The sequence below is a fragment of the Hyla sarda genome, chromosome 10 (genome assembly GCF_029499605.1).
Source record: "Hyla sarda isolate aHylSar1 chromosome 10, aHylSar1.hap1, whole genome shotgun sequence".
Classification (NCBI taxonomy): Eukaryota; Metazoa; Chordata; class Amphibia; order Anura; family Hylidae; genus Hyla; species Hyla sarda.
Window position 1 is genome coordinate 94,888,806 of NC_079198.1, and position 17,108 is coordinate 94,905,913.

Consider the following 17,108-nt stretch of genomic DNA (forward strand, 5'->3'; position numbering starts at 1 on the left):
TTTTCCTGGGTTTTTGGGGTGAAATTAGGGGCCTCGGCTTATACTCGAGTATATACATTAGGGGGGGGGTGGAGGATTCTGCTACTATAGGGACCTAGGAAACTGGTCTTACATCATCCTAAAATCAGGCCACATGGATGGTGTGAACCTCATCATCCACCATTACCATAGCACAAGAACAAGACCTAGTGGTCATGGTGGTCATCTTTTCTACAGAAAGTGAGAAGGAGTAAACAAGCACAGCCCTGTAGTCCTAGGATGTAATCATTTTAGTTAGTTTTTTTGTTTTGTTTTTTTTTTTACATTTTTTTCTTTAAATTAAATGTTTTCTAATCGTTGGTCTACACATTGTGGGAAATGTTCTTATATAGCAGTCAGGTCCCGCTGTCCTCAAACTAGTGACCTAGATTCCCACTGGTGTCCCAAAAAGACCTCCAAAGAGACCACATCAAACGACAACATCAATGAGATGCAAATATGTCCACCTAACACTACAACCAACACCTCTGACGTGAAGAACAACCATCACCTTTCTTCTAAGTAATGGGCTGTTCCTTAAGAACCACATAGTAGCTGATTAACATAGAGAAGAACACAAACAGCGGCTCTCCGCCAATAAGCAGCTTCTTAGAAATCCTGCCCGAGATTCCTTCTAGTGCCAGAGGTATGAGGGAACACCCTCCCTGACTCACCTAGCTCATTGAAGCTACATAAGCACCTGACAGCAGAGGAGTTACCAGTCTACTACAGTACAATCTGCTCACTACTGACTGAGGATAACTGGGAGGGAGTGTAAAGTGAGGAGCCATCGCACAGTACCTCCAGCCTGGCTGTGCATCTCATTACTGGAATATAAAATATCTTCAGGACCTGCGGGAAAACTTCTGGTAAGTTCATCAAAAACTCATTGAGCACAGATCGTTTCCCAAAGTGTTAAATGTAGAACTGCAGATCATTTTAGGGCTTTATCCTAATTTATCAAACCACTTAGATGCCTCAGTCACCCTAAAGGGGGCAAAAACAGTAGCTGCAAATACAGTGGAGGCGTTTAAGCATGCATGGGATAGGCATAGTATTCAGGATATTGGGCAGACTAGAGGGGCTCAGTCGTTCTTATCTGTCGACACATTCTATGTTAACATCTGTACAGTGGTCCCTCAAGTTACAATATTAATTGGTTCCGGGACGACCATTGTATGTTGAAACCGTTGTATGTTGAGACCAGAACTCTATGGAAACCGGGTAATTGGTTCTTAAGGCACCAAAATGTCATCCAAAAATAGGAAAAAGTGAGGATTAAAGAAAAATAAGTAGATAATTAATATAGATGAAGCAAATCCTTACATATAAAGGTAAGAAAGATCTTCTGGGAGCTGTAAATTACTGTCTATGTCAGTGTTTCCCAAGCAGGGAGCCTCCAGCTGTTGCAAAACTACAACTCCCAGCATGCCCGGACAGCCAAAGGCTGTCCAGGCATGCTGGGAGTTGTAGTTTTGCAACAGCTGGGGGCACCCTGCTTGGGAAGCACTGGTCTATGTAGATGACAGTAGCTTCTTCAGTGTCCTGTACAGAACATGCAATGTCCGAAAAAAGTAACATGGAGCCGCCCTTACCCGGTGTCCAAAGGAGCAACTATCCCTGGAACAGGTAAAGAGTACAGAACATGCAATACCTTCCTGTACTGTAGGGGGCGCTACCAGACCCCAGTCAGTGCATACACTTCAGTGATACAGGTGTTTTACCAGTGAATGCCCATTCTGATTGGTCAGTTCTTCCGGCCATTGACACGTTTCACAGATCTGGACTGTCCGTAGCATTGTATGTTGAGTCTGGTTTCAACTTACAATGGTCCAGAAAAGACCATTGTATGTTGAAACTATTGTATGTTGAGGCCATTGTAAGTTGAGGGATCACTGTATAACTGTACAGAAACAAGTTCATGTTTTTTTTTTTTTTTCTTTTGCTTTAGACTTCTGTAGTATAATATTAATACGTCATTTGAATTTATAAATAGATTTATTTATGGGTTTTTTAGTTGATCTACTATTGCATTTAATGTACATTTTTTTATACATTTTTTAATCCTATAAGTATTTTTAATTTTTTTTTTGCTTTATATTATGAAATGAAGAGCAATAGGCTTCATTTTCTTTTCAGAGCATTGCACATACAATGATACTACAACACATGCAGCACAATGCAATCATTATTATACAACGCAAGCGGTTTTATAGAGAAACGTCACATTTGGTGATAGCGGAACATTCGTTAAATCAGACAACTGCTTGAATGGCAATTCCGCTAATACAATTTATACCAGGCTCTTCTTTATAGACCAGGGTTTCCTAACCGGTGTGCCTTCCGCTGTTGCAAAACTAGAACTCCCAGCATGCCCGGACAGCCAGAGGCTACTCACTGGCACCCTGGTTGGGAACCACTATGACTATTCCAGTATTAATTGGTGTCCTGTCGTATATGAATGGCCCGCTGGTATATCATGAGTAATAAGTTATTAAAGGGGTATTCCAGAAAAAAAAACCTTTTTATATTTATCAACTGGCTCCAGAAAGTTAAACAGATTTGTAAATTACTTCTATTAAAAATTCTTAATCCTTTCAGTACTTATGAGCTTCTGAAGTTAAGGTTGTTCTTTTCTGTCTAAGTGCTCTCTGATGACACGTGTCTCGGGAACCGCCCAGTTTAGAAGCAAATCCCCATAGCAAACCTTTTCTAAACTGGACGGTTCCCGAAACACGTCATCAGAGAGCACTTAGACAGAAGAGAACAAACTAACTTCAGAAGCTCATAAGTACTGAAAGGATTAAGATTTTTTTTAATAGAAGTAATTTACTAATCTGTTTAACTTTCTCGAGCCAGTTGATCTATAACAAAAAGTTTTTTCCTGGATAACTCCTTTAAGAAATTACTTTTTCTGCCATTCTCTATCCTATTGTATAATGTGGCTCTAGTTGGAAGGAAAGGTCCTGGGGCCCCTGGGTTTTGGCCCTTGATCTTCTATGGGACAGATCATCTGTGATGTACAGTATGAGTATTGCCTGGTGGAATCCACATGCCTCCCTGATACCTACACTGGAGTACATGGAGTACTACATTGTCATGACTGAATGTTTTCTTCATCAACCAGGAATGATGGAGTAGTAGTTTCAGAGATGACAGTGTACAGTGAATAAGATGCAGATCTATGGAATTCTTAGTCATTCTTCCACTCGAGGACTTGTTACTCATCGGAGTCTTAGCATTTTTCTGTGTTCGTGGAGGAGGTAGCTTCGGATGGGGCAGCGCTTGCCTCTTGCCCTGTGGACATGTTCTACTGATCCTGTTTTGCACAACATATGTGAAGCGCGGTTTATTTCTGGGGTGTGTGCGAAGTTTTATCGGAGGTGTGGTGCTGTGTATAAATAGAGACACAATCCTAATAAAACCGGCCTTGTTTTGGATCTCTAGGAATGCGCCTCGTACTGTTAGAGGGACAGCTTTTTAAAGCTCCCCATTAACTTGTGCATCAAGCTGGGCGTAGTACCGTAGCAGCCCAAATTTATCTAACATCTTTAATGTACGACATATCTGTATATGTAGCCGACATGTAACATTGCTTAGGAAAATATACATACAACATAGCCTTAAAAGCAGTGTTTCCCAACCAGGGTGCCTCCAGCTGTTGCAGAACTGCAACTCCTAGCATGCCCATACAGCCTTTTAGGTCCCATACACACTACTTAATTTCCACCTGGAATTCCGCTTGTAGCAGCCTCCTATTGTTTTCATTAGGAATCTGCTCCTCTGCACACACTGCAGAATATAATTGCTCCCGGCTCTGCATTTTTCTCAATGGGGTTGGCACCTAATGTGCGTGTGGACAGGAGTGCTGATTCCGCTGGTGCACATGGAATCTCTACGAGCAAATTCCGTAGTATGCATGGGCCCATAAATCATGCCAGAGAAAATGAAAACCCACCACCAGTTGTTAAAAAAAAGAAGGGGCCGCAGCATTTATGAGTGCCATACCCCTTCTTTGTCTTTCATATCGGAAGCTGTCATCAGAATCTTCCTTACTGCAATGAGACAAAACGTGCCTAGACGACCCCCCCCCCCCCCAGACTATCTTCACGTAGCATAATGATCGGCCATCAGTCGGCGCTAGGACCGCTCGGACATAGAATTCTGCCTCTATAAAATTCTGCAGACTCGGTTAAAAAAAACTATTTCCAAAAATTTGCAATTCTTTCTGAGACCGTAATTGGAATTTCCGCACCAGATGTTTTTGGCGTGGAAATTCTGCCATGTGCACAGTACAGCAGAATGTTATTGAAAACAATGGAATTTCCGGGTGGAACTTTTTCTGCCGTATTCCGCTGGGAAATTCCACGAGGTCCGGAAAACACGGGCAGACATTCCGCACATTTGCAAGTTCTGGCGATGCTTCCATAGACAGCAATGCATTTTCTAGCAGAATCCAGAATCAGAGAAAAAAAAAAGTCTGCTGTGGAAATTCCACCGTGTGCACAGTGCAGCAGAATCCTATTGAAACGAACAGGACTCTGCTGCAGCGGAATTTCCGAGCAGAACATATACCTGCGGAATTCCGCCGTGTGAACATAGCCTAACTATGCTTAACTGGATCTGTATCAGTACTGAAAACTACTCATATCAATGCAGTTGTTATTGTACTTTATAGATTAGTAACTGTAGGCAGAGGACTTTTATGCCTCATGTCATTGCCTTATTTCTTGAGTATTTGGTATGCTTTACAGCGAAGGGTTAATGCTTTATTCGTCCGTCGCATTTAACGGTGTCCCGCCCGATAATGAAACTCAACGGGCACCTCCCATCAGCTCTCGTCGCCTATTGTGACTGTGGAACGAATGCCTTAGAACCAGTTTAGACGAGACAGCTACCAGTATTCACTGCCGGGCTGGCAGCCTTCTGCTGGTTTTCGACCGTCTTCTCATGAAAACAAAGGCATTTTACCGGTCACTAATTATACGTGGCATCTAGTCAGACCCAATACATACTGATAGTGACTTCTGGGGTAAGGAATCTAGTCAGGTGCCCAGCTCTGTATCAAATACCAAGGCAAGTGTTTTCCAACCAGGGTGCCTCCAGCTGTTGCAAAACTACAACTCCCAGCATGCCCGGACAGCCTTCGGCTGTCCGGGCATGCTGGGAGTTGTAGTTTTGCAACAGCTGGAGGCACCCTGGTAGGGAAACACTGACCAGAACTGTGTGGCATGCTGGGAGTTGTAGTTTTGCAACAGCTGGAGGCACCCTGGTTGGGAAACACTGACCAGAACTGTGTGGCATGCTGGGAGTTGTAGTTTTGCAACAGCTGGAGGCACCCTGGTTGGGAAACACTGACCAGAACTGTGTGGCATGCTGGGAGTTGTCGTTTTGCAACAGCTGGAGGCACCCTGGTTGGGAAACACTGACCAGAACTGTGTGGCATGCTGGGAGTTGTAGTTTTGCAACAGCTGGAGGCACCCTGGTTGGGAAACACTGACCAGAACTGTGTGGCATGCTGGGAGTTGTAGTTTTGCAACAGCTGGAGGCACCCTGGTTGGGAAACACTGACCAGAACTGTGTGGCCTGTTGGCACCCCCCCTGGCATCAGAAGTGAGGGCATATACTGACCGGGTCTATCCGCAACTTTACTAAATCAATATACAGGGGGAGATTTATCAAAACCTGTCCAGAGGAAAAGTTGCCGAGGTTGCCCATAGCAACCAATCAGATCACTTCTTTCATTTTTCAGAGGCCTTTTCAGAAATGAAAGAAGCAATCTGATTGGTTGCTATGGGCAACTCAGCAACTTCTCCTCTAGACAGGTTTTGATAAATCTCCCCCTATGTGTTGCCATTGATCCGTCTATTCACAGAACTCGCATGGGCCTATTAAATCCCGTCCGGCTCTAATAATATATGCATTCATTAGAAAATCCACATTACGAGCGGCGCATGAAATAAGCCATTTCATTATATTTACCCATTACCGAGGAGATCTCACGGGTAATTTCTTGTGCTATAAAGGGTCAATAAAGACACATAAAGTGACTGTATGTTTAGCTGCGGGACTTAATTTTGCCTTAAAACTAGATTTTACAGGGCACTTAACTACACGTACCATGCTGAGATATCTATCAGATGACCAGTGTGTTAACCGATATTGGGGTCCCGGGGTCGGCGGATTAAAATGGACTTTGTTTTTTTTGTTCCTTGTAGAAATCGTACACTAACTTTATTGTCAGAGAAACCAGCAAGTATCGGTCAGGGAAGTGTTACATCATAGAAAAGAGAGAGGAAGAGAAGCAATGGGATAAATGCCCTCTGCTGGTGAGACTGACATTGCAAAAAAATAAAAATAAAATTTATAATAAATAATAGGAACAGTATAGAATGACATGCATTAGATTTGAGACAGACAAGTGTTTCCCAACCAGTGTGCCCGCAGCTGTTGCAAAATTACAACACCTAGCATGCTGGGAGTTGTGGTTTCGCAACAGCTGAAGACACAAGTTGGGAAACGCTTAGATAAATAGACAAGAAAAGAATAAAAGGTCCAAAGATCCACCAACTTTAAGGTTATAAAGCAACTTTATTCCATAAGAACATGATGCACATATACATAAATAAAAGGAAAAAAAATAACTCCTGACATGTTTTGGACTTGTGTTCTTCTTCAGAGCATAATGATTATGATGTGAACAAGTCCAAAATGCGTTAGAGTGTCAAATATATAGATTGGAGGAGCTGGATCCTGCATGTTTTCTTTGAAGCCTTCTATGGTGCCGTTTAACCCAGGCACTCCTGATATATGCAGAAGGAAAGGACTAATTCACACAGTGGGTGAGAGATTGCTTCCAGTTATTTACTTTTTAGACCAGGCATAGGCAACATTGGACTTTATCTCCCATGATGCTCTTACAGCCAAAATGCTGCCGAAGGTTGTCTGTTCTAGGAAGACAGGAGACAGAAAGTTGATAGATCAAATGAGGGTCATGAGTTCCAATGTTATGTCTATGGGCCTCCCAATTAACTTTAGTAATTCATATTGGTGCCTTCAGAGCCCCACTGGGTTGAGGGCCTTGGTGAAACCACAAACCTCTGCACCAATTTCCATTTCCTACTATTTTGAGACCCCAATGGTCAAGAAGAGTTGGGATTGTAGGTGTCGCCATGTCAGACCCCCTTTATTAATATGCAGGCAAGGAACAAGAGCATGCACTATGTTTTTCCGCGGTGACATAAAAGCCCCTTTGTCAGCAGCTGATGAGGATGATGATGTCGGTGTCTGCCCCTCTCCCCCTGCTGATGAGGTTGTGTTGAGAGATGCCGAGTGTAGACACAGACATGTGCGGCTACGTCCTGGGATCACATGACTGCGCTGACGCTCATATCCACGTGCTATTACCCAGGAATCTACTTAATACTTATGTAAGAACCTCACCACGTTAATAGGACAACTATGTCATCCTGCTGTAGACTCACTGCACAGTCATTTTCTACTTATGCCAGTGTAAAATGTCCAAGAAACCGTCCTACACAGCCATGTGATGCCGAGCGAACAAGTTATGCGCTTCCGTATTATTAGTTCTGTTTTTTCATAGACTAGGTCATGGCTTCCCAGAACAGAGCCCTGTTGTTCGAGTGACAGGGTAGGTCTAGTACTGGTAAATGCTGTTATTATTTAGGTGTATATTGCACCATTGTACTGTAGGTTACGCTCATGGCTATAGTTGTTCTAGAACATTTGGAGCCTGTGTTTTCTGTACTGATTGTGCAGCTGATATTGAAGTTGGGCTAATAAAATAGTGACCCAACTACATACTGAATATATATATATATATATATATATATATATATATATATATATATATAGCAGAGTAGCAGAGCTGAGACAGACAATGGGAAATCATTTAAGCATTTACATAGAACTGCAGGAAAGCAAAAATTATCTTACCTTAGAGCTATCACTACGGGCAGACAATGCCCCCATTCGAACTCTATTGGACTGTCGAAGAAAGTTGGGTATTTTACTAAACTTAAAGGGGCATTCCAGGCCAAAACTTTTTTTTATATATATCAACTGGCTCTGGAAAGTTAAACAGATTTTTAAATTACTTCTATTAAAAAATCTTAATCCTTCCAATAGTTATTAGCTTCTGAAGTTTTCTGTCTAACTGCTCAATGATGATGTCACGTCCCGGGAGCTGTGCATGCTGGGAGAATATCCCCATAGGAACTGCACAGCTCCCGGGACGCGAGTCATCAGAAAGCAGTTAGACAGAAAAAAAAAAAAAAAACTACTCAACTTCAGAAGCTAATAACTATTGCAAGGATTAAGATTTTTTTTAATCAAAGTAATTTACAAATCTGTTTAACTTTCCGGAGCCAGTTGATATTCAAACTTTTAAAGGGGTATTCCAGGCCAAAGCTTTTTTTTATATGAGTGGCAGTGCACATACTTGGCTGTCACTTTATTCAGACAAGGACATTTAGGACCTCCATTCATGCGAGCAGATGGGGTCCTAGCAGTTAAACAGATAATAAAATTGTTTTAATGGGGGGAGAAAAAATTAAAAATAAAAACCAGCTCTGCTACTCCTATTACGTTTTTTTTTTTTAAATGATCGATTCTTAAGGTCTATTCACACGGCGGAATGCCACCTCAAATTAAAGCCCATAGACTTCTATGGGATTCCGCACTCCCATTCACACTTCTGAAATTCCGCTTGCGCAATTTCAGAAGTGTAAATGGGAGTGCGGAATCCCATAGAAGTCTCTGGGCATTAACTTGAGGTGGAATTCCCCAAGCAGAACTCCACCGTGTGAAATGACCCTAAGGGTGACGCAACATGGATGAAACCATGGGCCAATGGGTGCACAATTTACCAACAAAATAATGCGCCCATTGTCAATTCCCAGCACATAACCCCTGGCTGTTGCCCTATAGAGGTACAACACTGGTAACAAACCAAATTATATACACTATTTTGCTACCTTTTAGTCTGATAATCCCCATCTGTCCTCCAGGCACCAACTAAAGCAAAAACACAGATTAAAAGTGACAAATGTTATAAACGCGGTTTACTCCGAACACGCTGGATAGTCTACAAGGAGACTCACCGCCTGTTTTACAACTCACATAAACCGCACATAATAATTATGGCGGATGTAAGAAGGGATAACACAACCTAAGCTGTAACAATAAATATACTATAGACTCTACAAGGCATCAATATTTGTATAAACATTACATATTAATTCCTGTTTAACCAAATGATGCAAATTAATTCCAGACACGAGTCACACATCTTACTCGGTTTCACGTGTCGTAGCTGTGTATGGCTGGACATATATTGGAAGGAATTCAGTACACGTTACTTATATGTCAACTAAAAATATAGAGTTAAATCAACCCTAATGCACCCTCTTATGTGAGGGTGGGTTTGCACCAAGTTTATGGTACGTCGTGTTAAAGGGGTATTCCAGGAAAAAAAAATGTATATCAACTGGCTCCAGAAAGTTAAACAGATTTGTAAATTACTTCTATTAAAAAAAAATCTTAATCCTTTCAATAATTATCAGCTGCTGAAGTTGAGTTGTTTTCTGTCTGGCAACAGTGCTCTCTGCTGACATCTCTGCTTGTCTCGGGGACTGCACAGAGCAGAATAGGTTTGCTATGGGGATTTGCTTCTAAACCGGGCGGTTCCCGAGACAGGTGTCATCAGAGAGCACTTAGAAAGAAAAGAACAACTCAACTTCAGAAGCTCATAAGTACTGAAAGGATTAAGATTTTTTAATAGAAGTAATTTACAAATCTGTTTAACTTCTGGAGCCAGTTGAGAGATATAGATAATATATATATATATATATATATATATATATATATATATATATATATATATATATATATATATAGTGTGTGTGTGTGTGTGTATATATAGTTTTTTTTCCTAGATATCCCCTTTAATCTGCAGAGATTGCCCGGGACTTTTAAACATCCTGCCCACTGTCTGTCAGGCAAGTGCAGAGAAAAAAGTTAGTTGGGGGACGGGATATGAATATATGATAAATTCAGAATAGAAAACAATCAAATAGCAGTACAACCAATAGAGGAGAATCATTAAGATGGTCACCCAGTTTAGTGTGCCCCAGATTAATCAAGTGTGGTTTCCCTTTAAGTATGTGTCATATAGTGATAAAAAGACAATATAATATTAATCTAACTTTTACCCAATCCAAAAGGTGCGTTTTGTTGTTGTTACAAAATAAAGGGACAATTTCCAGTTCAAGGAAATAGGCTCCTGGGAAAATACCTGGATGTAATATCGCTAGCAATCATGACACTGCACTCCAGAGCTTCTATATTTGGACTCATTATAGGAAATCAGGTTACAGATTTCCCAAAAATCTATAATAGGAAATCGCAAACAAGTAATGGTTATGAGGCACACGTTACGGTCAGGCACTGTTGAATCACTACAGCTATCTGTTTTAAAGCATAAATTAAAGGGTACCTCTGGTACATAAGTTGTTGTTTACTATCCAAAGGATAAGGGATAAGTGTCTGATCGCTGGGGGTCTGAACGATGGGATTCCCCGCAATCTATTGCCCAATTTCTATTGGTCTACTATAATCCGTACTACCAGCTTTACCGGTGCACAAGGAGAGTCGGGGTGCCGGGCAGGCGATACCAGGGGGGTCCCAGCGGTTGGACTCCCTACGATCAGACAGGATAGGGGAGAACAATGTATGTACTGGAGTTCCCCTTTAATTTATGCTTAGAGCCGATAGCTGTAGTGATTTAGTAGGACATGACCGTAACGTGTGCCTCATAACCATTACTTGTTTGCTTAATAACTGAGGGTTATTTCCTACTAGAGATTTTTGAAAAATGTGTAACCTGATTTGCTATAATGACCAACTGCACATACTTCACACACCCACAAGTCCAATTATGGTGAACAGTGTCATGATTACTAGCGATATTACATCCAGCTATTTTTCCAAGAGCCCTTTTCCTGTGGATAGGGGATAAGAACGTATGTACCAAAGTTCCCCTTTAAAGAAGTTATAAAGGGGAAGACAAGAGGGCCTCCTTATTACCAGAAATAGCTCAAGTCTTGTGCATGGGCCATGTCTGGTATTGCAGCTTAACCTCATTCAGGGCACTGAGCATTGTTTTCTAGGGGGGGGATTGGTACATGGAGATACTAATAAAGCTAGGGTGATTATAGCAAAACACATTAACTATTTTATTATAAAATACAATATTTCAATATGTTTACAAAAAAATAAAAATCATTTTTTACATGGTCCTCTTTGTCTTTATAGGCGCAACCATGGGTGAAGTTCCAGAAGTCTGGCATACACAGATGGAGCCAGATGAAAATGTGGACAACAGACCTGAATGCTCCATCTGTTTTACCAGCTACGACAACATATTCAAGACGCCAAAGGTCCTGCAGTGTTCACACACCTTCTGCCTGGAGTGCGTCGCAAGACTAGTTGCAGCACTACCACCGGAGAGCCAACGGGACAAAGTCATGTGCCCCTTCTGCAGGCAACCCACACAAATCCCAGAGGAGGGTGTCCCGGGACTACAAACAAGCAAAGAAATGCTGTCTAACCTACCTCCCCATTTACAACATGAAGAGACTGTTTGGATTGAGGGGACAAAACTTTGTTACCAGCAGGAGCCACAGCCTGATTCTAATGAATCAAACCCATGCATATGCGTTGACATTGGGTTGACTAAAAAAGAGGAACCCCAAGTGCCAAGACCCCGGAATGGATTCCACAGATTTTGTTGTGGGTGCAGTGACTGGAAAAGACTTTTACTTATTGCGTTCATGGTGATCATCTTGTTTTGTATCCTTCTATGGCCAGTTCAGTGTATCTTGAAGACAGGAAACCTACGATGTACCTCCGAGTCCACACCCACCAAGTTGCCTCTCTCTTCTGTACTCGTAACACAAGGTTTATTCGGGGGACACTAACAGGACTACACTCAAGTAAAGACTGATACGGGTGTGAACAATAATCACTGTGACATGCATGTGTCCTGTAGCAGCTGGATACAGTACATGCATCCTTCATATGCACTTTCTATGTGTCTTTATGCAACCAGGCAAGGAACAAACAAAAGACTGAATCAGGATATCTTTATGGGGTTGATATACAGACAGAAGTTCATGCGGAGGTAGAGCATGGTCACAGCCACTAGAGGAGACCACGTGGGAGATAGTATATGCATGTGTCAAGAACAATGGGTTGTGCTTTCAAATATCAGTCAAAAAATGCAGTATTAATTCAAGAAGAAGCACTGACAGACAACCCGGTCTATGTCACATGCAAGGCAAAGTTTATCAGTGTTTAGAAATGAAATGTCAGGTTATTAACCAAGTCTCTTGTATACATGTAAAAAGTTTCTACAATGTTTAATAGACAAATTATTTAATTCATTAATAAATAAATATAAAACAACATACTCTCATTGCTTTAAGTCCTGTAAATTTAATATAAAATGAAAAAGCTGGGAGGACCAAAGGATGTAGAGGAGGGAGAAATAAAAGGAACCACGTGTATGAACAATACAATGCATACTAATGTGAAAGGAAACAAACAGGACCAATAAAAATCCCCACACTTTTATTTAAGATGAAATATGTTTGTTATCCAAGGGTCTTGCATTTTTACCAAACACAAGTCAAGCAACTCCTAGATTAAACAAAATGCAAAAAATTACTCAAAAATAAATTCTGGTTGCGGCATTTCTACATGTGGACATCAAACCTAATTTAACCTTCTATCCACATGGGAACAAGGGGCATTTCTTGCAGACAATCAATTATGTATACGATGCATATTTCACACTGGAGAAAATCCGCCTGGCAGCGTGAAATACACATCTTATTTTGCTACAGGCAGACACACAATCCTTTGTGCGCAGTGAGGTTTGGAGGCAGGTCCAGTGCGCTGGCATGACTGTGAAGCGCGGGCGCGCCTCCAAACCATACTACGTACACAGGGCTGCCGCGGAAAAGCCCTATGTGTCTGCCTGTAGCAACATATGTTGCCTATTTCCTGCTGCACAGTAGATTTTCTGCAGTGTGAAATATGCAGTGAATATGCGTGTGACCCTACCCTAAGGCTGCATTTCCACTTGCCAGTTTTTTTTTTCCAGAAAACTGCCACTGAAGTTTTTTAGCCAAAGCCAGAAGTAGATCCCATAAGGAAGGAGAAGTACAAGTCGTTTTATATTTCCCATTCCTTTTGAATCCACTTCTGGCTCAAAAACTGCAGTGACACTTTAAAAAATAAAAAAAAAAGCAACTAGTGTAAACCCAGCCTTTAGGGGTTGTCCGGTCACCAGAAACCTTCCAACACCAGAGTGGATGGGGCCAGGTCCCAATTATTGCGTGTGGTCAAAACCACGCCCGCAAATTATGTCCTATAGCTGCATAACATGACTGCGACTTGGCACTGTCCCCTTCTGGTCTCGGACGGTATATCTCCAAGACATGCAGAGGGTAAAAGTGAGCATCAAGGAGCAGAAAAGTCCTTTAAGAGTATGTTCACACATACTTTGCTACTGATTTCAGATATTTATATTTATTTAGGGTACATTCCCACACGGCATATTTGCTGCGTATTTGCTGCTGCGTATTTTATTTTCTCTGTTGAAGTCAATGGGTAGGAAAATACGCAGCACCAAATACGCAGCAAATACGCAGCAAAATACGCCGTGTGGGAACGTACCCTTAACCCGCATCTTAAGATCCACAACGGATTGAGCATGTGTGAACATACCCTAATTCCTGAGAGATTTAGAGGCCCTGACTAGGGACTTAAACTGAATTCCTTCTCCCACTTTTTCATGTTAGATGTAAAGTTACCCAACAATCAATTTTTTGGAGAGACTGGGCAACTGTTTTATGTGTATGGGGGCTCCACGACTCCCCTGACAGACAATGCTGGGCATGTTGGCTTTCATCTGCCTTTTTGTATTTGAAAAGATGGCAGCGGCTTACATTCCACTCTTCCTTTACAGAACACATTAACATATGGACATTCACGCATATGGAGGGACCAGGAGAGAAGGCTGTCAGAATATAACATTTTTTATAAAATTTCATTTGGCTAACAAAAATGATCACTCACCGATACTTAAAGGGGTACTCCGGATATAAACAATTATTCATGCTTTGTTCCCTCATGGCCAGACCAATTGTAATATAGACTTATAATCCGGGCTCATGTCCTGCAGAAACGCATAGGAACTGAATTGCTGCACTTTTTCTACATCCATCTGTAAGGCAGATGCCAACAACGTACACCACATAGATGAAATGCTTTTTGATTTAATAAATTACCACATTTATAGCCAGGTAGGCTTACCTAGTCCCCAAACTAAGGAACTCTCATGTGAGAAAAGTTGATAATCCATGACCATATAATAATTTAAATATTTCTGAAATAACTTTAAACGGGTTGACGGGGAGAAGTTTGACTATTTGCTCTGTACATTTACTATGCACTTGAGTAAATCTTCTTTGAGGCAGCAGTTACCGAACTAAAATCGTATACACATACGGTTTTATACGGTTCTCATTGACAATACTAAAGAAAGCTTAAAAGGGGTACTCCGCCCCTAGACATCTTATCCCCTAACCAAAGGATAGGGGATAAGATGTCTGATCGTGGAGGTCTTGCTGCAGGGGACCCCCGTGATCTCCCTGCTGCACCCAGCATTCGTTTAGGGCACCAGGTGCAGTGCCGGAGGCTTGTGACATCACGGCCACACCCTCTCAATGAAAGTCTATGGGAGGGGGCGTGACGGCCGTCACGCCCCCTCCCATAGACTTTCATTGGGAGGGCATAGCCGTGACGTCACGAGCCTCCGCCCAGCATAGCCAGTCATCCAGCACAGAGCTAAGCTCGCTCCATGGTCCGGTATGCCTCAGCCAAGATTGCGGGGGGACCCCCGCGATCAGACATCTTCTCCCCTATCCTTTGCATAGGTGATAAGGGGGAAGATTTATCAAAACCTGTGCAAAGGAAAAGTTGCTTAGTTGCCCATAGCAAGATGGCTTCTTTCATTTCGCAGAGGCCTTGTTAAAAATGAAAGAAGCGAGCTGATTGGTTGCTATGGACAACTTTTCCTCTAGACGGGTTTTGATAAATCTCCCTCATTACGTTTAGGGGCAGAGTACCCCTTTAAACACAAAAACCCAATTCAGGAGTAGGAAATATAGTATTACGGAAATAATCAGCTCGATTGATAAATGAGCAGAAAAAAAAACAATACCAAGACAATCGAAAGCAATTGAGATTAAATATCGAGGATTGAAAATAAAGAAACACTTTATAACATACTGATGCGCATTGCTATAATAAGTAATAAACCAAGCAGATATATGCACAATCTCTATGATGGACTCAGGAGTTCGGCTACTTAGAAGGACATTACTTTATTTTGCTACGTATTGTAAAATTGACACTAAATCTGTTGGCCGGCTCTATTAAGGATTAGAATTATTCTGCAGACCAATAACCTTTTATAAGCGCTCAGCAATCCTCCTTAGCCTTTGCCATTTCCTACCATCAGTATCCTCACACTAATCCCGAGAAGCTAAATTTCCCAGATGCCAACATTGGAGTTTGGATTACAATATATTTAGGAAATAAAAGATTCTGGTACGGAGTTGGTATAGAGCAGGAGGGGACATGTCGGATTTTATTTGCTACAAATAACCATTTAACCGGTTGAGTAGAAGGAAACCATTAAAGAGAGGAATTGGATTTTTATGTTCCCAAAATGCTAGGTTCCACTGCGATACTGAATCAGAAATAATGGACCTGTAAACAAGCATTTACTGCTATCAAGCACATTAAGGGACCGACATGAAGGATATCTGCTTCTAAACTAGAGGTCACAGCTCTAAGAAGCTAAAACGGAACTGGCTTCTCCAAGCATACATAGTTACCGTATTGTTCACCATATAAGATGCTCCGGCATATAAGACGCACCCAATTTTAAAGGATGAAAATCTAGAAAAAAAAAAGAACCTCCAACCTGCGGACCTCCAGATGTTGCAAAACTTCAACTCCCAGCATGCCCGGACAGCCAACGGCTGTCCGGGCATGCTGGGAGTTATAGTTTTGCAATATCTGGAGGTCCGCAGGTTGAAGACCACTGTTGATACTCACGTGTCCCCGCCGCTCCGGACCTGTCACCGCTGCCCTGGATGTCGCCCTCCATCGCTGTCGCCGCGTCCCCATCACTCCGGAACGTCTCTGCTGCCCGGTATCCTCGCTCTCCGTCGCCGCCATCACATCGCTACGCTTGCCACTCCTATTGGATGATGGGACGGCGTGCGCGACGACGTGATGACGAGGAAGGAGAGCGCCGGCGATGCAGGGGATCCCGGCACAGAGCAGACACCGAGGAGGCAGGTAAGATCCCTCCCGGAGTCCTGTAAGCTGTTCGGGACGCCGCGATTTCACTGTGGCGGTCCCGAAGAGCCCGACTAAGCAGCCGGGTTAGTGTCACTTTCCCTTCAGACGCGGCGGTCAGCTTTGATCGCTGTGTCTGAAGGGTTAATACAGGACATCACCGCGATCGGTGACGTCCTGTATTAGCCGCGGGTCCCGGACGTTGATGGCCGCAGGGACCGCCGCGATAGGGGTGTATTCGCCGTATAAGACGCACCAACTTTCCCCCCCCAGTTTTGGGGAAGAAAGAGTGCGTCTTATACGGCGAAAAATGCAGTATATATTGTCTATCTGAATTCATCCCTGTAAACTTGTCTGCGCTAGAAAGTTAAATTTTAAATACCCTATCAGGACATCCATAGTTCTCAGAGGGGTTCCCGTTTTCAGGAGAATGGCGACAAAGCCTCTTTAAGTGGAGGATCCAAAATGTCTGTGCATTAGAAAAGGCAACTCTTCACAACCTTTCACTTATTTCACATTTTGTTATGGCCATATTCTTAAATTAAAATTCAAGCCCCCCCCCCCCCCCATTATTATTCTGCACTCAATACACCATAATGACAGAGTGTAAATACAATTTTAGATATGTTTGC

The 17,108-nt window shown here is 42.3% G+C and overlaps 1 protein-coding gene across 5 annotated transcripts; it reads left to right on the plus strand.

Annotated features, from left to right (window-relative positions):
- Positions 1-760: 760 nt before the first annotated feature.
- On the plus strand, positions 761-13,035 carry RNF223 (ring finger protein 223). 5 transcript variants are annotated; one of them, XM_056542854.1, is made up of 3 exons: positions 5,868-6,023; positions 6,237-6,347; positions 11,353-13,035. In XM_056542854.1, exons 2-3 carry the CDS (start codon positions 6,335-6,337, stop codon positions 12,015-12,017), a joined length of 678 nt encoding a protein of 225 aa, XP_056398829.1. In that variant the 5' UTR covers positions 5,868-6,023; positions 6,237-6,334; the 3' UTR covers positions 12,018-13,035. The 5 variants fall into 5 exon arrangements, with proteins under 5 accessions (XP_056398831.1, XP_056398829.1, XP_056398828.1 ...); XM_056542856.1 differs by lacking the exons at positions 5,868-6,023; positions 6,237-6,347 and adding an exon at positions 761-887; XM_056542853.1 differs by having other exon boundaries at positions 5,868-6,347.
- The last annotated feature ends 4,073 nt before the right edge of the window (positions 13,036-17,108 follow it).